At 42.0% G+C, this 22690-nt stretch overlaps 1 protein-coding gene across 1 annotated transcript; it reads left to right on the top strand.

Moving 5' to 3' along the window:
* The first annotated feature begins 1298 nt into the window (after positions 1–1298).
* On the top strand, positions 1299–21944 carry LOC141787810 (uncharacterized). Its single transcript, XM_074666487.1, has 13 exons — positions 1299–1547; positions 2224–2311; positions 10016–10293; positions 10433–10535; positions 10633–10736; positions 10831–11103; positions 11243–11336; positions 11504–11571; positions 11671–11892; positions 11985–12119; positions 12207–12269; positions 12393–12461; positions 12564–21944. Exons 4-13 carry the CDS (start codon positions 10433–10435, stop codon positions 20760–20762), a joined length of 9330 nt encoding a protein of 3109 aa, XP_074522588.1. The 5' UTR covers positions 1299–1547; positions 2224–2311; positions 10016–10293; the 3' UTR covers positions 20763–21944.
* The last annotated feature ends 746 nt before the right edge of the window (positions 21945–22690 follow it).

The raw sequence follows: 22690 nt of genomic DNA, 5'->3' as shown, positions 1-22690 counted from the left end.
CAATTTTGGTGAGTTTTCGAGCATGTTCAGGGGGTCTAATTTGCGTTCTCGGGGCGGGTGGAATAATAATAAGAAAAAAAAAAAAAAAAAAGAAACGCAGCAGGAACAATAGTGCCCTCGGCCTTCGGCCGAGGGCACCTTCTAGCCCTGCTAGAAGGTGCCCTGGCTCAGGCCGAGGACCCTAATTAAAGCTGCAAGCAGCGTTAGACGGGTCCTCGGGGCTCATGCCGGCTCCTGACCCCCCACAGTCTGTCATACTGTGTGTCTCAATGAGACGAACATTTTAGTGTTGGTTTCATCTCTCTACGACATTCCTACTGGCCGCTATGGCCGTTTTAGTGTGCCTAGGTGGCGCTAGACAGCATTTTATGGGATGTTTGGGGTCATGTTTGGTTCATGTTCATGTCTGGTATTTTTTCTCTTTTTTTGGACGCAAATAATGTGTGTGCCAATTTTGGTGGATTTCTGAACATGCTTGGGGGTGTAATAAGCAATGGGAGAACGTCAAAAGGGTGTAGTAAGGGTAAAAAATGTACTGGCTGTGGTGGCCATTTTAGTGTGTCCAGAGAAGTCTGGTAAGCAACATTTTAGGTGATGGATTTTTTTTTACAAAAAAGAAAAAAAAATTTTTTTTTGTTTGTTTTCTTGCATTATTATTAATGTACTAAAAAATTATGGGCAGATGTCAACATCCTATTTATTTTGTTTATCATATCACAGTAGAATCATCATATTTGACTTTTTAATCTTACACTCAAAATTACAATGTGGAAGGGATTGACATTTTATTTTTACAGCTGGTGGAAAAATAAACATTTCTATATCATTCACGTATGGTTAAAACGAGTATTCATTGGTTTATATGGGCTTTAATAAATTTGTACAATTAAACACCTGTTTTACAAATGAAAGTTACAGGATTTACCAGTGTTTGGCATCACTTCCCTTGTATTTCAAGGACTGTGTTGTATTTATCATGGCAACTCATTCCAGTAGATGGCGGTAATTCAGTAATACTTGCCACCGGCGTTAGCGCCGTGCATTGTGGGAACTGTATGCCAAGAACACCGGTCAGATGCAGACACAGATAGAAACGTTCTCTAGTATCAGTGGGACATCCTGGGATGTATACAGTAGATTTTACAACTTTTACCATTCTGTCTAACAAATACTGAATTTGGGGCAAAGTAGCAGACACTACTACTGTCGTACGCGGTTTGTAAAACATCCGCGGGGATCAATGGAGCGGCGGGGGATGACGTCACGCGACCTGTCAACAGTATACGGTCTGGGAGGACAGCTGATCTCACCAAAACACGAGCGGATGCAGAGGAAGATATGAGTCTGTTTCTCTGTCGGTCGGTCAACTTATTGTACACAGCTGCTTTGCTCCAGCACATGGGAGGAGGGAGAGGATTCACCGTATCCCCAGAGATCCCGCAAGATGACATGAAGTGGATTAGACTGATTGAAACAGGGGACAAGCCAGGAGAGAGCGCTAACGTCGGGAGCTCTCAAACAACGGATTCCGTCTGTGGTTTGAACAGGTACGGTAAATTAAAGTTTCTAGGCTTCAGTACTGTTTATTTTACTACCTGTCATCTTAGTTATCAGCAGTATTTTTGAACGTGAAAGGCAAGTTGGACCGTGTAGCTAACAGAAGCTAACAGAAGCTAAACGTCTGTTGCTCACTTAGCTACAAGCAATTTATTGTAGAAAAGGGGTGGGAAATATAATTGTGGTGTAATGCAAGACTATACAAGCTTCTGCATTTAAAGGGAGATTATCAGTCTACATATCATAAAGATGCGCACGTATTTTGCTGCATTTATCTGCATTCATTGAGACGAGTTGGCATTTTTAAACAATAAATTCAACCTGGTAGCAGCATCAAAATGTACGGTTGTTTCGTGGTGAGTTACCAGAGATTGTACTTCACAACAGAGGCAACGTTGATCAAGTTTTAACGGCTACCGAGCAACCCAGTATTTTGGAGTTAATCGCGACCGTATAACTGGTGACTCTTGGACAAATACTGTAGATGTGGTGCTTTGTTATTCGTTATAGCTGACTCTAAAGACGTTAAAAACACTACAGTTGCGTTAAATGCATGATTAAACGATTCGGTTATGTGCAATTACGTTTTGTGTGGTATCATTCAATGTCAATGTGATTAGAATGCACAGCTAATGGTAGCATTCTCTGCTGCCTCTTCTGCCGAAGGGGGATGTACGTCAGAGTGACGTGAGGTACCAGCGGGGTATAAAACGATCGCTCTGGCGTCGTCTCGTTCTTCTCACAGACTCTGGAGGTAAGACCCATTTCGTTGTCTCTTAATTTGATGTAAGCATATGTTGTGTTGAACCTGAGCAATGTTAAACGTGATTTAAGGTGAAATGAAAGAACGCTATCATGTATAAGTAAGATTTTGCTGCTCTGCGGTGAGATTTAAAACTTTCTAGAAGCTTCTGTGAGGTGTGTTTTCTGAACTACTTTGATAGTGAAACGATGTTAGCCTTCCTATCAAATAAGATATACATAATCAAGATAGTGTGATACATTTTTGGCGCATTTTGAGTACATTTTGATGACTTTTTATCAGCATTTGTGGGTGGTGCTTCAATGCAAGACGTATGCTAATGTTATGGAAATCTCAGCCTTTGTTCTGTTAGCCCGCTAGCGCGGCCTGCTCCGTGTGTGGTTTTGTGTCCTGTTGAGAGAAATGCTCTGTAGTCTTTACTCCAAAGACGATAATTGTCCTAAATTAAATAAGTTTTATATATGTAAGATATTATGTTACATTTGTGGTGAATTTGAAGAACATTTTGATGACTTTTAGTTAGCATTTGTGGTTGGTGCTCCGACGCTAAACGTATGCTAATGTTATTGAAATCTCAGCCTTTGTGCGTGTTAGCCCGCTAGCGAGGCCTGCTCCGTGTGTGGTTTTGTGTCCTGTTGAGAGAAATGCTCGGTAGTCTTTGCTCCAAAGACGATAATTGTCCTAAATTAAACAAGTTTTATATATGGTAGATATTATGTTACATTTGTGGTGAATTTGAAGAACATTTTGATGACTTTTAGTTAGCATTTGTAGTTGGTGCTCCGACGCTAAACCTATGCTAATGTTATGGAAATCTCAGCCTTTGATCGGCATTCAGCCCTTTGTGTTAGCACGCTAGCTACTCTGTGCTGTCTTTTGTGTCATGTTAACACATACTCGATGAACTTCGATCATGGTGCAGTGGTTACCCTTTAAACAAATAAAATATATATATTGATGAAAGAATTGTACATTTTTGGTACATTTTGAATACATTTTGATGGCTTTTACTCGGTTGGCAAAAGTTGTGTGCATACATATGCTAATGTAAGCTCGGCCTTTGTTCAATAATTGCTTTGTGTTAGCCACGTTAGCATGCTCTGTTATATTTAGACAAATGCTTGATATTCCTAAACCCAAGTACAATAATTGGCTTCTAAACTAATCAAATATATGAATTTTAGATGCTATGAAACATTTTTGGTGCATTTTGGAGAGTATTGCTTGGTGTGATATTTGCTTTGTGGGTTTAGCTTTAATAATGCTGTGTCATAGCTACTAGTTAGCCACCATGGTGTGCCAGCCTCGGCCTGCTCAGTGCTTGGTTTTGTTTAATATTGAAAGAAATGCTAGAAAGTCTCCCCTTAACATAATTAAGATATATATCTAAGATACTTTGGTACTTTTTTGGTGAATTTAACAAGATTTTTATGAGTTTTACTTGGTTGGTTGGTGTGTTGCTTTTCTGTAATACTGAGAGAAATGCTTGTTACCTCCAAGTACAATGATTGGCTTCTAAATAAATTAAATATATGTATTTTAGACATTATGAAACATTTTTGGTGCATTTTGAAAACATTTTGAAGATTATTACTTGGTGTGATATGTGCTTAAAGATTGTAGATATGGCTATGCAGTGTCCTTATTCAGTGAACAGAGGTCATAAATAGGACTGTTGCTCTTAGGGTAAGAGGATATGGGCTCTGAATTTCAACATTCAGCATTTGTGTTTAGAGAATGATGACAGCATGCTGTTTTTGTGGCTTTAATATTCCTGTAGTGTTGTAGTCTTGTTTAACAGTAGGAAAAATGTTTTTAAGAGTGAACACAGGATATTGAAATATGAAATAACAAGTTGATATTAATATAAATTATTAATGATAGTAGTAATAAACTAATAAATGAATATTCAATGATTTGTCACCATGGAAACCTTCTTCTTTGTTGGGCCTGTTTACTTTCAAATTTGTGAAATTATTTGTCACAAGGATTTGAGCTTAGGCTTCTGGAACTCTTGACAGAGGTTCCAAATAGAAGTGGAACTGTCAGAGGGCAGGCTAGGGCTCTGTTTATTTACATTCAAACTTAAATTTTTTAAATGTGGAAGTATTGTCTTCTTTGTCCTGCTTTTTCACATTTTTATTCAGTGAACAGAGGTCATTAATAGGACTGTTGCCCTTAGAGTTAGAGGTTATGGGCTCTGAAATTCAACATTCAGCATTTGTGTTTAGAAAATGACAGCATGCTGTTTTTGTGGCTTTTTTTCTCCTACCATAATCTTGATTACTCTTAAATAGTATTGATTAGCTGTGTGATCTTATGCTCTCCTGTGCTTTTTATTGGGGGCATTTTGAATACATTTTGAAGATTATTACTTGGTGTGATATGTGCTTTAAGGTTTTAGATATAGCTGCGCTGTGTCAGCCTTTTTTTTCTGTGAAAGCTACTTGTTAGCCACGTTAGCTGTAGCTTTTTTCTCCTTGTTTGGGTAATGCTGAGAGAAAAGACTTATTGTGTGAGTGTGTGTGTGAGGTTTTTCTGCCTTTGTTTTAAATCTTAGCTTGAGCTGTTGATCAGTTGTGTATCCGTCCTGGGTAGCAGGCCAGAGCATACTGGCATTTCGTGAGGGTTAAAGATCCATAATGTGTGTGTGTGATTTTATTGATTGTTTGGGTCTTCTAAAGTTGTGCTTTGTGGCATTCCTGGCATGATCTTATTGTGTAGATGACATGTGCATGGATTTTTTGTGGCTCTTTATCATATTAATCTTGATTACTCTGAAATAGTATCGATTTGAAAATTTCTTTGCTGTGTGATCTTATACTGTCCTGTGCTTTTTTTTGTGCATTTTGAATATTATTACTTGGTGTGATATGTGCTTAAGGGTTTTAGATATAGCTGCGCTGCGTCAGCCTTTTTTTTCTGTAAAAGCTACTTGTTAGCCATGTTACCTATATATTTTTGCTCTTTTTTGGGTAGTTCTGATAAAAGATACATTTTGATTACATGTGCATGCATTTTTGATGGCTTTTTTTCTTCTACTATAATCTTGATTACTCTTTAATGGTATTGATTTGCAAATTTCTTGGCTGTGTGATCTTACGCTCCTCTGTGCTTTTGATTGGTGCATTTTATAAAACATTTTGAAGATCTTTAGTAAGTGTGATATGTGCTTTTAGGTTTAAGACAAAGCTATGATGGGTCTGCCTTTTTCCCTGTGTTAGCTTCTTGTAAGCCACGTTAGCTGGAGCTTTTGGCTGTTTTTTTAAGTCATGCTGAGAGAAAAGACTTATTGTGTGAGTGTGTGTGTGAGGTTTGTCTGCTTTTGTTTTAAATCTTAGCTTGAGCTGTTGATCAGTTGTGTATCTGTCCTGGTTAGCAGGCCAGAGCTTACTGGCATTTTGTTGAAGTTTTGATCCATGATGTGTGAGTGATTAAAGTGATTGTTTAGGACTTTTAAAGTTGTGTTTTGTGGCATTCCTGGCAAGATCTTAATGTGTCAATTAAATTGGCATTTTTGATGGCTAATTATTCTCTGACAATAATCTTGATTACTCTTTAATGGTATTGTTTGAAGATTCCTTAGCTGTGTGCTCTACTGTACTCTCCTGAGCTTTTTTGGTGCATCTTGAATTCATTTTGAAGAATATTACTTGGTGTGATATGTGCTTAAAGGTTTTAGATAAAGCTGTGCTGCTTCAGCCTTTTTTTCCTGTGAAAGCTACTTTTTAGCCACGTTAGCTGTAGCTTTTTGCTCCTTTTTTGGGTCATGCTGAGAGAAAAGACTTTTTGTGTGAGTGTGTGTGTGTGTTAGAGGTTTGTCTGCCTATGTTGTTGTTAATCCAAGTTCAAGCTGTTAATCAGTTGTGTATCTGTCCTGGTTAGCAGGCCAGAGCTGACTGGCATTTTGTGAGGGTTATAGATCCATAATGTGTGAGTGATTAAAGTTATTGTTTGGGACTTTTAAAGTTGTGTTTTGTGGCATTCCTGGCATGATGTTAATCTACAGATTACATTTGCATGCTTTTTTGATGGCTTTTTTCTCCTACCATAATCTTGCCTACTCTGAAAAGGAATTGATTTGGAGATTCCTTAGCTGTGTGCTCTTCAGTACTCTCCTGTGCTATTTGGTGCATTTTAAATATATGTTGAAGTTTTTTACTTGGTGTGATATGTGCTTTAAGGTTTTAGATATAGCTATTCCACGCAAGCCTTTTTCCATGTGATAGCTACTTGTTAGCCACGTTAGCTGTAGTTTTTGCTCCTTTTTTGGGTCATGCTGAGAGAAAAGACTTATTGTGTGAGTGTGTGTGTGTGGGGTTTTTCTGCCTTTGTTTTAAATGTTAATTTCAGCTGTTGATCAGTTGTGTATCTGTCCTGGTTAGCAGGCCAGAGCTGACTGGCATTTTGTGAGGGTTAAAGATCCATAATGTGTGAGTGATTGAAGTTGTTGTTTGGGTCCTTGAAAGTTGTGCTTTGTGGCATTCCTGGCAAGATCTTAATGTGAAGATTACATTTGCATGCATTTTTTGTGGCTTTTTATACCTCACAATAATCTTGATTACTCTGAAATAGTACTGATTTGAAAATTTCTTTGCTGTGTGATCTTATACTGTCCTGTGCTTTTTTTTGTGCATTTTGAATATTATTACTTGGTGTGATATGTGCTTTAAGGTTATAGATATAGCTGCGCTGTGTCAGACTTTTTTTTCTGTGAAAGCTACTTGTTAGTCATGTTACCTATATATTTTTGCTCTTTTTTGGGTAATTCTGATAAAAGATACATTTTGATTACATGTACATGCATTTTTTGATGGCTTTTTTTCTTCTACTATAATCTTGATTACTCTTTAATGGTATTGATTTGCAAATTTCTTGGCTGTGTGATCTTATGCTCTCCTGTGTTTTTATTGGGGCATTTTGAATACATATTGAATATTATTACTAAGTATGATGTGTGCTTTTAGGTTTAAGACAAAGCTATGATGTGTCTGCCTTTTTCCCTGTGTTAGCTTCTTGTAAGCCACGTTAGCTGTAGCTTTTTGCTCCTTGTTTGGGTCATGCTGAGGGAAAAGACTTATTGTGTGATTGTGTGTGTGAGGTTTTTCTGCCTTTGTTTTAAATCTTAGCTTGAGCTGTTGATCAGATGTGTATCTGTCCTGGTTAGCAGGCCAGAGCTTACTGGCATTTTGTTGAAGTTTTGATCCATGATGTGTGAGTGATTAAAGTGATTGTTTAGGACTTTTAAAGTTGTGTTTTGTGGCATTCCTGGCTTGATCTTAATGTGTAGATTAAATTGGCATTTTTGATGGCTTTTTATTTTCCTACAATTATCTTGATTACTCTTTAATGGTATTGTTGAAGATTCCTTAGCTGTGTGCTCTACTGTACTCTCCTGAGCTTTTTTGGTGCATCTTGAATTCATTTTGAAGAATATTACTTGGTGTGATATGTGCTTTAAGGTTTTAGATATAGCTATGCTGCTTCAGCCTTTTTTTCTGTGAAAGCTACTTGTTAGCCATGTTAGCTGTAGCTTTTTGCTCCTTTTTTGGGTCATGCTGAGAGAAAAGACTTATTGTGTGTGTGAGGTTTGTCTGCCTATGTTGTTGTTTGTCCAAGTTGTTGATTAGTTGTGTATCTGTCCTGGTTAGCAGGCCAGAGCTGACTGGCATTTTGTGAGGGTTATAGATCCATAATGTGTGAGTGATTAAAGTTATTGTTTGGGACTTTTAAAGTTGTGTTTTGTTGCATTCCTGGCATGCTTATAATGTGTAGATTACATGTGCATGCATTTTTGATGGTCTTTTTCTCCTACTATAATCTTGCTTACTCTTAAATGGAATTGATTTGAAGATTTCCTAAATGTGTGCTCTTCAGTACTCTCCTGTGCTTTTTGGTGCATTTTAAATATATGTTGAAGTTTTTTACTTGGTGTGATATGTGCTTTAAGGTTTTAGATAAAGCTATTCCACGCCAGCCTTTTTCCCTGTGATAGCTACTTGTTGGCCAAATTATGTAGCTTGTTCATCTTAGTTTAAGCTGTTAACCAGTTGTGTATCTGTCCTGGTTAGCAGGCCAGAGCTCACTGGCATTTTGTAAGGGTTAAATCCATTATGTGTGAGTGATGAAAGTGATTGTTTGGGTGCTTTAATGTTGTGTTTTGTGGCTTTTTATTCTCCCACTATAATCTTGCTTACTTTTAAAGGGTAGTGATATGCAAATTTCTTGGCTGTGTGATATTATGCTCTATTGTGCTTTTTAATGCATTTTGAATACATTTTGAAGATTATGACCTGGTTTGATATTTGCTTTCAGGTTGTAGATATAGCTATACTATGGTGGCTTTTTTTTCTGTGAAAGCCACTTGTTAGCCACATTATGTGGCTTGTTCATCTTAGTTTAAGCTGTTAATCTGTTGTGTGTTTGGTCTGGTAAGCAGGCCAGAGCTTACTGGCATTTTTTGAGGGTTAAAGATCCATAATGTGTGAGTGATAAAAGTGATTGTTTAGGTCCTTTAACGTTGTGTTTTGTGGGATACCTGGCATGATCTAAATGTGTAGATAAGGTTTGCATGCATTTTTTGTGCCTTTTTTTCCCCCAAAAATTATCTTGATTACTCTTAAATGGTATTTGAAAATTCCTTGGCTGTGTGCTCCAATGCTCTCCTGTGCTTTGTTGATGCATTTTAAATATATATGTTGAAAAACTATTACTTGGTGTGATATGTGCTTTAAGGTTGTAGATATAGCTACGCTGTGTCGGCCTTTTTTCCTGTGTTAGCTACTTGTCAGCCACATTATGTAGCTCTTCCTCTTTTTGGGTATTTCTGATAAAAAATATATTGTTTATATTGTTTGAGACTGTGTGTGAGGTTTGTCTTCCAATGTTGTTCATATTAGTTTAAGCTGTTAATCAGTTGTGTATCTGTCCTGGTAAGCAGGCCAGATCTTACTGGCATTTTGTGAGGGTTAAAAATACATCATGTGTGAGTGATTGAAGTGCTTGTTTTGGTCCTTTAAAGTTGTGTTTTGTGGCATTCCTGGCTTGATCTAAATGTGTAGACTAGATTGGCATTTTTTGTAGCTTTTTATTTTCCCACAATAAACTTGCTTAATCCTCAGTGGTATTGATTTGCAAAATTCTCAGCTGCATGATCTTATTCTCTCCTGTGCTTTTTTGCTGCATTTTGAATACATTTTGAAGATTATTACTTGGTTTGATATGTGCTTTGAAGTTATAGCTATGCTGTTTCAGCCTTTTTTTTTCTGTGAAAGCTTCTTGATAGCAACATTAGCTGTATCTTTTTGCTCCTTTTTTGCTGAGAGAAAAGACTTATTGTTGTGTGAGAGAATGTGTGAGGTTTGTCTGCCAATGTTTTAATCTTAGTTTAAGCTGTTAATCAGTTGTGTATCTGTCCTGGTTAGCAGGCCTGAGCTTAGTGACATTTTGTGAGGGTTAAAGATCCATGTGTGAGTGAATAAAGTGATCGTTAAGGACATTTTAAAGTTGTGTTGTGTGGTTTTCCTGGCATGATCTTAATGTATAGATTACATGTGCATGCATTTTTGTGGCTTTTTTCCTTCAGTACTCTCCTGTGCTTTTTGGTGCATGTTTTAATACATTTTGCATACACTTTTTGTTGCTTTTTTTCTCCTACAATTATCTTGATTACTCTTAAATGGTATTAATTTGCAGATTCCTTGGCTGTGTGATTTGCTTCCCTGTGCTCACCTGTGCTTTGGAGACTGACTGCGACTGAGACTGCTGCATTTCTGCGATCTTTTGATCCAGGACACACACATCTTGACACTTATACATCTCTTTAAACCGACACACACCTAGAGTAACTGCTAATCTGCACACACTTTAATTGATTTTATACACATTCACTCAAGCAGACACACACAGACACACACAGTCACACACTCACACACTCACACACACAGACACACACACACTTGCCCTCAGCCAAGGTGAGTTAAAACATTTCTACATTGTAATGTTAGGTGAAGCGTTGCTATTTGAAGTCTTGTGAGTATGATTGGCACAGATTGACTGGTGTTTTCTCTGTGAGTGTGGACTCACGAATTTCTCTTTAATCTTCCTGTTCAGATGCCTAGAGCGAAAGGCCATCGGAGGGCGTTGGCCTTGAAGAGGAAGAGGGCAGAGGACCACCCCTGGACTGCCCTCGAGCCTGTCCCCGAGTTCGTTGCTCGTATGTGTCAAACTTTCATTTCAGAATGTTCACTGATATGGTTTGGATGTAATGTCCCTTAATAATGTTCTGACAAACTTCAATGTCCATTAAACAGGGCGCGGTACCGGATACCGCCACCGAACGCGGAGATGGCCAACCTCTGCACTGACCCACCGGAGCCGCAAGTTGGTCACTCCAGCGCATCGTCCGGACCAGAAGGTATGATTTTTGTTTAATTCATCGAAAAATTGCAGCGAGTAAGGTGTCTGTTGGTAGGTTTCTCTGTTGTTAAAGAACGTCTGTGTTGTTGCAGCTGGTGTTCGTCGTTGGAGACTCCCACCTCCGGGCCATGGTGGACGGCTTCGTGCCCATGCCGGTAGGTTCTCTGTCCTTTGCTTTTCTGTCTGTTCCAGGTGCATCGGCAGCCGAGCTGAGGACAGAGGCCCTGCACGCAGACGTCCCGTGGACCCCCGACGCCGTCTGCGTGCTCGCCCCGAGCAACAACCTCACGGCCAGCCGGACGGTTGGCGAGGCAGCGTTGGACTTCGGTGCTCTCCTGACCTCCATCGCCAGCCGCTGGCCCAAGGTGTGTGTTTGTTTCATGTTTTTGTTGTTAATCGTTTGGTTTTGTGTCAGCAAAGCTGTTGTGAGCAGCCTTTGTATTGTCATGCACTTATTTTAGAGACATGAATGTGATCTGCTGACAAAGGTTTTTTTTCTGTAAGGTGTTCGTGCTGGACTTCCCTCCACGCCTGAACATCCACCCGGGCCTGCAGTTGGCGCTGCGTCAGGAATTCCACCGAGTCGCAGCACGCATGGGTACGTTTCAATGGAGTTTTTCTGCAAAATCTGAGATTTGAGAATTTCATATGTGCTAAAAAACTGACGGCATGCATGGATGAACATTTACATGTAAATGCATGCGTTAATGTTTACTTCAAGTATTTAAGTATTTTTTTGTGTGTGGTTTGTGACACTTATTTCAGGTTTCCCTTACGTGTCTGTGGCTGAGCACCTCCCCCTCCATCGGTTGGAGCTGTGGTGCCCCGACGGCGTAAGTATTGTCCTAATTTTTACAAGACACTTTATGTGACGCTAAAGAAAACATACAACTAACAAGGTGAAATGTCTGCTGTGTCTGACTGTTTTTCAGATGCACCTCAGCGACACCGATGGGACCCCTGTGCTGGTGGATCTGCTGTGGAACGCTGCTGTCCAGCAGCTGACCCAGCGTCCGCCCTCGCCCACGCCCACGGTGTCCCGCCGGACATCGCCGCGTGCCACGGTGTCTCCCAGGCTAGTTGTGACAGGTCACCTCCCCGTGACCCGTCATAGCGACCCCTGGGAGTGGACTGTGGTTGGAAAGGAGGACAAGGTAAAGTGTTTTTCTGATTGAGTGTGTAGAAGTTTGTGCAAAGCCTGCATGTGAAGTTTTTTTTAAAACAATGTTTGTTTTTTGTTTTGAAGGCCGGAACACCTGCTGTGGTTCGGCCTGTCATCCCGCCCAACCCTGTGTGGTTCAGCGGTGACATGTTGGATGCTATGGAGAAGGTCAGTCCTTCTTCTGGCTCCGGCTGCATCGCTGAGCCACCAGCTGGCCAGGTAAAGTGCACACAAGCCATATGACCAAATAGTTGATAACACAAGTGGTAAACAGCTGTTATAAAAGGTTTGTTTTTCTTCCTCTAGGCTACGCGTGCGAAGCGTCGGCCACGAGGTGTTGCCAGGAAGCGCAGTGGAGGGAAGCGGCAGGTGTGTTTTTATTTTATTTTGTGCTGGTTTTGAAGAGTGACCAATGCGGTGTGATATATGTTTTGATAAGAGTTGCATCTTGATATATTTTATTTTTTTTCCATGTTTTCCTGTTCTTTATAGGTGGCGGCAACACCTTCACCTGCCCAGGAGACCGTGTCTGCCTCCGGCCCCAGTCCAGTCCAGCGCCAGGTGCGTTTTTGTCTAAACATATTAGGTGACTTATTGTTTTTACACCTGCATTTTTCCCTCTGGTTTGTCATGCAGTTAAACGGAATTTTTGATTTGTGTCAGGCGGAGGCAGCAACCCAGGAGTCCGTGGTCCCGGAGGTCATCGTGGAGGAGACATCGCTGGAGTCCGAGGTCGTCGCGGAGGAGGTGGCTGCGCCGTGCCCTGCTGTCGCCGAGGGAACCCAGAGGCCACGGAAGATCAGCAAAGCTAAGGACCACTTTTTTTCTTCTGCTTGTGTTTCTGATGCTGGGTTAGATTGTGACAGTAGTGATGTAGCAGCAGAGGCTAGCAGAGCTGGGAGGCCAGTCAGGGTTGTGCGCGGGTCGTTTCATCAGGCTGACGAGCGCTTTTTTTACGGAGGACAGCAGTGTATGGCTATAGCTTTGGTCAGCTTAGCCAAACACACGCTGAGCAGTATTTTTTCCTGGGACAGACGTCAGCTTGATCGCGCGGTGATTTGCGGCGACGAGTTGTACAGTAATTTGCGCGATCGAGGCATCTTCAACCACGCGACAAATCTGCTCTCTGTCCCAGATTTGCCTCAGCGGTTGATGATCGATGATGCCGTGGTTCGCTTTGTTTTTGGCGACTCGGCATTCGGGGATGTCGGCGTGACCGAGGGTGAACACATCGACAGCGGTGTGTTCATCAGTTTGCGTGACGCACTGAACAGGATCTTCGGTCAGTACCACACATGTCTTCTGACGATGTGTGGCAACACTTCTGCCATCATCTGTGAGGATGGACGGTTCGCTGTGGTGGACAGTCACTCACGGGGTAACGAGGGCTTGTTACACTTTAACGGTACAAGCGTGGTTTTGCATTTTGCGTGCCTGGATAACCTGCACCACTACATCTGTCGCTTGGCCGACAGTCTCAGTTCGAGGGAGAAGCTCTTTGAACTGTGTGGCATCTCTGTCCATGTGGGTGCAAGTCCAGTGCTGCCTGGTGTTTCTGTGGAGGGTAGGGTCACAGGGGTGACTGCTGCTCCAGCACCAGAGTGTAGCGTTGTGTCTGAGCGTTGTGTCAGTTCAGATGTTAGTCCAGCACTGTCAGGCATTTCTTTGCGGTCTTATGCCAGTGTGTTGAGCGGCGGCTCACCGGCAGGACCGAGCGTTACCGGTGGCAGTAAGTGGGGCATTTCTTCTGACACTTGTTGGTCGAAGAAATCAAGGCGATCCGGCTTTCGTTTTAGGTACGATGAAGATTTCCCTCCGCTTGGTCTTAGTGCTTATGCAGATGTCAGTCCAGTGCTGTCTGGTGTTTCCGTGGAGAGGCGGGTCACTGAGGTGAACACTGAGGTGAACACTGCTCCAACACCAGAGTCTAGTGTAGTCAGTGAGGGCAGGTTGAGCGATGTGGCTTCTGAAGGCAGTTGCGAGCCTGAGGTTTGTGTTAGTCTTGATGCCAGTCCAGCATTGTCAGGAGTGTCTTTAGCTAGTGAAGTTAGCAGTGTCTCAGCAGCAGAGAAGTGTAGGATTTCTTCTGGCCCTCGTGTGTCAAAGAAATCCAAGCGCTTTGATGTTGGTGAGGCTAATTTAGATGTAGAGTTTGTAGAGACTGTTAAAAATGCAGAGCTAGTTTTCCGTCCTCTCAGTGAAGATGTCTGCAAGGCTGTGTGCAGTAGCTTTAACTTGGAGTTTGTGAAGATCGGTGGACCGGCATCCACGCGTGTTGGATTGTTAGGGGTTCCATGCAGAAATGAGAGGATCGTGGCTGATGGTAACTGCTTCTTCAGAGCCATCTCTCAGGCTACGAGTGGTTCTCAGAAGCACCATCGTAGGGTTAGGCTTGCCGTTTGTAAACATCTCCAGCGGAACGCTAGTCATTATTCTAGTTTGATTAGGAGTGAGTACTCTTCAGTTTCTGAGTACATTCAGCAGTCCAGGATGGCAAGTGTAAATTCTTGGGCCACAGAGGTGGAAATTCAGGCTACAGCAGATATGTTAGGCGTAAGTGTTTGTACGTTTTATGATGGTCGTTGGCTTAAGTACAGCTGTAGCAGTAGGTGTTTGTCGGCAGAGTGCATTTATTTAGAGAATATCTCAGGGAACCATTTTGAGAATGTGGTTTGTGTTTATGAGCCTGGACTGCAGAGTTGTTATGGTTATTGTAAAGTCAGTGAGGCTTCAGGTTACAGCTTTAGGGCTCGATGTCAGGAAGGTGTTGTTGGTAGGGAGGAAACAGCACTTTGGTGCAGTGAGAGTTTTGAAGTGTCAGATTTTGGTTTAGATAACGACGATGTAAAGGAGGTTAGGAAAGCAGAGCCAGGTAGGCGGTCTGTATCATCCCGGTATATCAGGCGTAAAGAGTGGGCACAGAAAATCAAAACAGAGTTGCTTAGGGAGAAACGTTTGAAGAGGTTAAGAGAGACTTATCAGAAAAATGTGAATTATAGGGAACAGAAAAAGGTCAAGAGTGTTGAAAAGTATAGTGAAGATGAGTCACACAGAGAGAGGGTTAAAGATTTGAGTGTAGGCAAGTATAGAGAGAGTGCTGAGCATAGAGATAGGGTTAAAGCCAAGCTAAGGGCACAATATAGGGGCAGTGCTGAGCATAGGGAGAAAGTTATAGACAGGATTCTGGCTAAATACAGGGGTAGTGAGGAGCAAAGGGAGAAAGTTATAGACAGGATTATGGTTAAATACAGGGATAGTGAGGAGCGTAGGGAGAAAGTCAAAGCTAGGAGTAGAAAATTTAGTAAGAGTCAGTATGGTAGTTTAAAGCACAGGCAGAAAGTTATTGGTCGTGTTAGGCTGAGCAGGAAACAGAGGTTAGAGCAGTCAAAAGAGTTTGGTTTTGTTATGAATCAGTTTTTAGAGCAGGTTAAAGATGGACCTGATTTTGTCTGCTGCGTTTGTCACAGGTTGTTGTTTAGAAATCAGGTCGTAAGTTGTGATAGGGACACTTACAGCAGAACCAGCAGAACAGCTGAACTTGCTGAGGAGTGTATGAGTGAGTGTTTCCTGCACCACTGTAGTGATGAGTGTGTTGTGCCATGTCAATTGGCAGTTTCTCGAGGTCAGCTCTGGATTTGTCACTCCTGTCAGGCTAAGATTAGTAAAGGTGAGATGCCAGCTGAATGCTGGATCAATAACCTGGAGCTGGATCCCATTCCTCCTGAACTGGGATGCTTGAATAGTTTAGAGCAGCATTTAATCGCGTTGCATATTCCGTTTATGAAAATGTTGGCACTGCCGAAAGGGGGGCAGAATGGAGTACATGGACCTGTGACATGTGTTCCAGCCGACATTGTGCAGTCGACTCGTGTGTTGCCCCGGTCCAGTATGGAGGGGTCGTTAGTGCAGGTTAAGCTGAAGCGTAAACTGACATACAAAGGGTATTACGAGTATCAGTTTGTAGATACTTTGCGTGTAAGACAGGCGCTAGATTATTTAAAGAGGACCAATGCCCTTTATGCAGATATAGAGTTTAATGAGGACTGGGTTAATGAGTTTTGTAGGATAGAGGATGAAGAGAGGGAAGAGTCAGAGTCCAGTGAAGATGAGGCTGTTGTAGATCAGGACATTGTAGGACAAGGTGTTGTTGAGCATGGTGGTGTTAGTGCTCAGGGAGCTGATCAGGTTAGAGCGAAGGCAGAGTTTCTTGAGGAAGATGTAGAGGAAGCTTCAGACATAATACAAGATGAAATGTTACATGACAGGCAGCAGCACTGCATGTTTCAGGACACTTGTCTTATGCCTGTTGATATTGGTCAGGAAGCATTAGATCAGTATTTTGAGGATATAGTTAATATTGCGCCTGCAGAGGGAAATTGTCCGGTGAAGATGCTTTCTGACCAAACGAATGAGGCGAAATGTTTTCCAGTGTTGTTTCCTCGGGGTAATAAGACCTTTCACGACACGCGATGCGCTCACCTGTCGCTTACGCGTTATTTTAACAATAGGATTATGCATGCGGACGGTCGTTTTGCGCGTAATGTAGAGTACATATTTTTTGCGCAGTACATGTCGGAGTTGGATCAGGTAGTGTCAAATGTTTCTGTGGCGTTGCGTAAGGGTAAAGTAGGTCAGAGGTCTCAGCGAATCACTCAGGGTATGTTAAAGGATGAGGAGGCTTTGAAGCAGTTGTTAGAGTTTGATGATGGGTTTAAGTTCCTGAGACCAATTAGGGGGACTCCGGCATTTTGGCAGACTGTTCAGAAGGAAGTTATGGCTTGCGTTCGTCAGTTAGGGATCCCAACGTGGTTTTGTTCATTTTCGTCTGCTGATATGCGCTGGCAGAATCTGCTGACCAGCATCCTGAGGCAGGAAGGCAGATCGCAGACGGTAGAGGATTTGGAGTGGGCAGACAGATGTCAGTTGTTGCGTCGTAATCCGGTGACGGCTGCGAGAATGTTTGATTACAGATGGCATTGTTTTTTGAAAGCAGTTCTCATGTCTCCCGCTGAACCAATTGGCAAAATCGCCGATCACTTTCATAGGGTGGAGTTTCAGCAGCGCGGTTCTCCTCATGTTCACTGTTTGTTTTGGATCGAGGGCGCCCCCAAAATTGGTAAGAACACAGATGAGGAGGTAGTTGCATTTATAGATAAATACGTCTCGTGCGAGTTGCCCTCTGACGATGACACATTATTGGACATCGTGACATCGGTTCAAACACACTCCAAACGACACGCTAAGACTTGTAGAAAGTCAAAGAAGAGCAAATGTCGTTTCAATTTCCCAAAACCAGCTACGAAGCGGACATTTATTTGTCACAAGAAAGAGTGCAAATGTGGCGGGAAAGATGCATATAGCACAGAGGAGAGATCTGCTTCAAAAAACATGCCAATCTGTAAGTGTTTTGACGACGACAACGAGATGCCCAAAGAAACAGCGGAGGCAATTTTAACTGCTGTGAAGAAAGCGTTTGAAAATGAGGTGCCTCCTGCGTCTGTCAATGAGTTGTTTGCGAGTTTGGGTATCAATCAGGAGATTTACGAGCAGGCGTATCGGCGTTTAGAGAAGAAGACTAAGGTAGTGTATAGGAGAGAGGTAAACAGCGTTTGGGTGAACCAGTATAGTAAGAAGTTGTTGAAGTGCTGGAACGCCAACATGGACCTCAGCTTTGTCACTGACGCCTACGCAGTCGTCATTTACATCATTTCATACATTACGAAGTCAGAGAGAGAAATTGGCCTTTTATTGAGCAATGCCCAAAAAGAAGCTTCCCAACAAGGAAATCTCTCTGCTAGAGAAAGCTTGAAGAAGCTGGGGAGTGTATATTTACACCACAGAGACGTCTGCGCCCAGGAGGCAGTGTATAGGCTAACGTCCATGCACCTGAGAGAGTGTTCCCGAAAGGTTGTCTTTGTGCCGACAGGGAGCAACATAGTCAAAATGAGTTTACCTCTCAGTGTTTTGCAGGAGAGGGCGTCATCACATGATCTTCGCTCGGATGACATGTGGATGACTAGCATAGTGGACAGGTTCAAGAACAGGCCCGACGACGACGTGTTTAGTGACATGTGTATGGCGACGTTTGCATCTGAGTATCGTGTTCTCCCCAGCACTCAAAAATCAGAAAATGCTATTAAACTGAAAAATAATTTGGGCTTCATTCTGAGGAGAACACGATCTCAGTTTGCCGTGGTTAGGTACATGCGTTTTAACCTAGAGAAGCAGGAGGAGGCTCATTTCCAGAGTCTGTTGCAGTTGTTCCTTCCTTATAGAACTGACTCTGAGCTCAAACCTGAGGGCTTTGAGTTCTTTAGTCAGTTCTATGAGGAAGGGGAGGTCAGATTTAGGGACGGCTCCGTGCACTCGGTGCAGGCCGTGGTCGAGGAGAATAGGGCCAAATTTGAGTTTGATTGTCCGGATTTGGAGCGAGCTCAGGAGATTGCTGAGCTGCTCGGCGGGGTAGATGAGGATGTGTGGGGAGAGTTGTGTCCTGAGCAGGAAGCTGAACGCATCGAGTGTTTAGAGGAGAGGAGGCAGCAGCAGGCAGAGGAGATAGAGGGAGAGCAGCTAGTTGAAGGTTTAGAGAATATTCCAGATTTGATGGGTGCTGCTAGACAGGTTGTTAGGTTAGAGAAGAACAGAAACACCATGTCTCGTAGTGAGGGTTTGTGTTTGGTCAGGTCTCTGAATGAGACACAGCTAGCTGTTTTCTACAGGGTGAGACATTGGTGTTTGCAGAAGGTGATGGGCAAAAACCCAGAGCCTCTGCAGGTGTTTGTGACAGGTGGAGCAGGAACGGGGAAGAGTCATTTAATCAGGGCCATTCAGTATGAGGCAGGGAGGCTGCTGTCAGCACTATGTCATCAACCAGACGATGTCACAGTTTTGTTAACTGCTCCTACGGGCATCGCTGCATACAATTTAAATGCAGCCACAATTCATCACACATTCGGCATTGGAACACATGCTAGTTTACCTTACACCCCTTTAGGTGAAGATAAACTAAACTCGCTCAGAGCTGAATTGGGTCACCTCCAAATTCTAATCATTGATGAAATCAGTATGGTTGATCACATTCTGCTGGCTTATGTTCATGGTAGGCTGAGACAGATTAGACAGACAGGCGACTTTTCCCCTTTTGGCGGTGTGAGCGTCATAGCCGTTGGTGACTTCTATCAGTTGCCTCCTGTTAAAGGGAAGCCTCTGTATAGCAGTCCCATCGGGGTGGATCTGTGGTGTAACTTTAGCGTAGTGGAGCTCACAACGGTAGTCAGGCAAAAGGATAGCGTGTTTGCAGAGTTGTTGAACAGGTTGAGAGTGCGTTCCAAGGACACGCCCCTGTTAGAAACGGACGTCCAAATTTTAGAGTCACGCGAGACAGGCGAGGAGAGCTCAGCCTTGCACATTTTCCCGACAAATATGCAAGTAGCTGAGCACAATCTGGAGCAGCTCTTTGCCTCGTGTCCTGATTATGTCACTATTGATGCTCAGGACTACCAAAACAGTAGTAAAACAGGCAAATTGGAAAAAATGGCTGGGCATCATAGAGCAGCATCAGACACGTGTTTGCAAGAGCGGCTGTGTTTAGCGAGGAACGCGCGCGTCATGCTTTGTAAGAATGTAGATGTCGGGGATGGTCTGGTCAATGGAGCATGTGGCACAGTCACTCACATTGAATTTAAAAATGTGAGTGACAAGTTTCCTCAAACAGTTTATGTTAAATTTGATGATCCTAGAATTGGCTCACAGAGGAGGAAACAGCGTGTGCATGCAGCAGTAGAATGCAGAGATTCTACTGCTATTGATCCAGAGCAGGAGAAGGCCACAAAGTGGGGGGGTTTGCGTGTTCAGTTTCCTCTTAGGTTAGCGTGGGCGTGTACAGTACACAAAGTTCAGGGGTTGACGGTGGACCAGGCCGTGGTCTGTTTTAAGAAGGTTTTTGCACCCGGGCAGGCGTATGTAGCACTTAGTCGAGTCAGGGCTTTGTCGGGACTGATCATCAGGGATTTTAATGAGAAGGCCATTTTCAGCAAGACTGCCATCAGGGAGGCACTGGAGGGCATGCCTCCATTTTTGATTGGACAGCAGAAACCTTCATCAGATGCACCCAGTTTCTCTGTGTATCTGATGAACATTCAAAGTTTAAGCCGGCACTTGGTGGATCTGGTGTCTTGCACGCAGCATTTACAGCCTAACTGTATTGCTGTCACAGAAACGTGGCTCACTGCACAGTCCTCATTGGACAGTGTCCAAATTGAAGGTTACACTTTCCACAGTCGTCCTCGTGGTGTGTGTTACAGCAGCAGCAGCAGTCACGCCAAATTGTTAGAGCTTCAGCAGCTAGAACATGGTGGAGTTGGTTTGTACAGTGAAGACCAATTGGACTGTGACGTTCTGCAGGTACCCGATTTGAATCTGGAGTGTTTGGTGTGCCTGTTTCCAAAAGTAAACGTAGTTTTGGCAGTGATCTATTGTCCACCATGTTACCCAAATTTAGTACTGAAAGAAAATCTGGGGAAGTTACTTGATTGGTTAAATCCAATCAGTAACACAATTGTAGTGATGGGAGATTTTAATGAAAACATCCTGAAAACCTCATCCATTTGTAAATTCATGGGCACAAAAGGTTTTATGCAGCATGTAACACAGGAAACCACTGAGAAGGGGACTTTGATTGATCACGTTTATGTTAAAACAGCACAGTACGATGTGGAATGTGCAGTGATGCCCACGTACTTCAGTGATCATGAAGGAATTCTGTGTAGTTTTAGAGTTAAAGATGATCAGGGGCAGGTAGATGTTAGTGTAGGTGAGTTAGAGGAGCTTTTCAGTGCTGAGTTTAGTCTAGATGATGATTAGTGTGGTTGGTTTGGCAAAGGAGGCACACAAAGGATTCACAGTGGCAGTGTGAGTTCTTTGTCTGAGTCAAACACAGCTACATCGCTCTGCCATGGTGCAAATATTGGTATTTTGGCATTAATTGTGTTTACCTGTGGGGTATAAAGAGGAAACTGGACTAAGCCATAAAACTGCTGCATTAACAACGCAACATACTACACACCAGAGTCTGCCCACTCACAAAGTGAACGCCATGTTTGGTTTTAGTGGTTTATTGTGCTTGTGTTCTGTATTTGTATATTTATTGTATTTATATATTTATAAATGTATTTATTTATGGTAAGGTTTTAGAGTTGTAGGTATTTGTCGTAAATTTTGTAGTTGTAATTAGTAATAATGATGTAATGGTTAACAAGATAATCATGTGACGGAGTGAAAGAGGAGGGGTTTTTTTAAATGTTGATCATGTATGCAGGCGTTTCAGATGATCATGTATGCTATAGTTGTTAGTGTCTTTAGCTGCTAGTCTTTGCTTGCTGCTCATTCACTGTCAGCTTCTTCATGTTTGAAAGTGTAAATATGTGTTATTGAGTTTGTTTTAGTTTAGTTGTGTTAAATCTTCATAAGTTCACTTGCAACAGTTCAGATGAAAACTGTTTATTTGTGAACATGAAGTAAGAGCAAATCTGTTGTGGTACCAAAAGGCTCAGACTCCCCATTCTGCATGCCTGACTGCCAGGACAGGACAGCTTTAAAAAAGAAATGGTTATTATTGTTATTGATGTCATTTTCCATGTTTCCTCCTCTTTGTGTCTTTCAGTCTTGTGTTTTCTCTCTCTCTGTCCCTCTGAAACGTATTACAATATTCTGGTCATGTAAATCTGTGTTTACAGTTAGCTTAGCTTACAGTGCACATACTGTGATGATTTTGTTCTTAAAATGAATCTTTGTGTCTCTGAGGTAAACTGCCTGGTGGAAGGTGCTGCAGTGATCCCCAGCCTCCTCACCAGCAATGAGCTGTAGATGTGGATGAAGCAGCAAGAGACTTTTTGATTCACAGCAACACATGTATTTGTTTTTTCATCAGCCTAAGTAGTTTAGATGAACTGTAGTCACAGTATTTATGTCCATGACATTAAAATGTTAAAAGTTAGAATTAAAAAATTGAAGATATCTTAATGTTAGTTTGACAGCAAAGAAAGAATGAACGTCTTGATTTGTAATTAGTGTTGCATGAATTGTAAAATAAAATTATCATTTTATTAATTTTTGTGTTGAGTAACTTTTTCATATTCAAAAGAGAAATCACAAGTAAAATGTATAGACACGATTAAAGTATGTGGAAATTCATTTGAGCAAGAAAGCAGACATTTTAATTTGAATCTGTTTTTCAAAATAAATCATATAATGCTAAACATCAGTGTTTTCTGTCATGCTGTTAATAGTCAAAATGTTTCCATGTAGTGTGATAAACAAAGGTGAGTGATGACTGTTCTCCTGGTTTACAGTGTAATGTAGGTGAGTCAAACTTTAAAGTGTCAGCTTAGTGAGGATGAGAGGCTGAGATTTGACTGTCTTGGTCCCACACCAGTCACCCAGATGTGAGTTCATTAAAAACAATTCTGTTAATGTAGTGTAGTTGAAAATTTAAAAGTTATTGATGACTTGGGTATAGAAAAAATGATGTTACTTGTTGAGTGTATTTTTGATAAGTAAGATTAAACTTTTATAAGTGGTGATCTTTTCAATGTAAAGTTGTAGGCATAGGCTACAAAGTGGTGAAAGCGTGATTGATGTGATGAGGTCAAGCAGACAAATGTGTTTGATTTGAAATGAGAATTGCCCATTCATTCAATCCCCTCACAAACCAACATGTGTGTTATACATCTGTCCTTGCAGCCTTGTAGAAAAAAAAAAGACTGAATCTAGAGACAAAAAACTTCATTTCA

This window comes from Halichoeres trimaculatus, unplaced genomic scaffold (genome assembly GCF_033239565.1).
Source record: "Halichoeres trimaculatus isolate MK-OKI-2021-1 unplaced genomic scaffold, fHalTri1.1 fHalTri1_scaffold_3, whole genome shotgun sequence".
NCBI classification, from domain to species: Eukaryota; Metazoa; Chordata; class Actinopteri; order Labriformes; family Labridae; genus Halichoeres; species Halichoeres trimaculatus.
The sequence above is the reverse complement of the archived record's forward strand: the minus strand, read 5'-3'. Positions and strand labels throughout refer to the sequence as shown.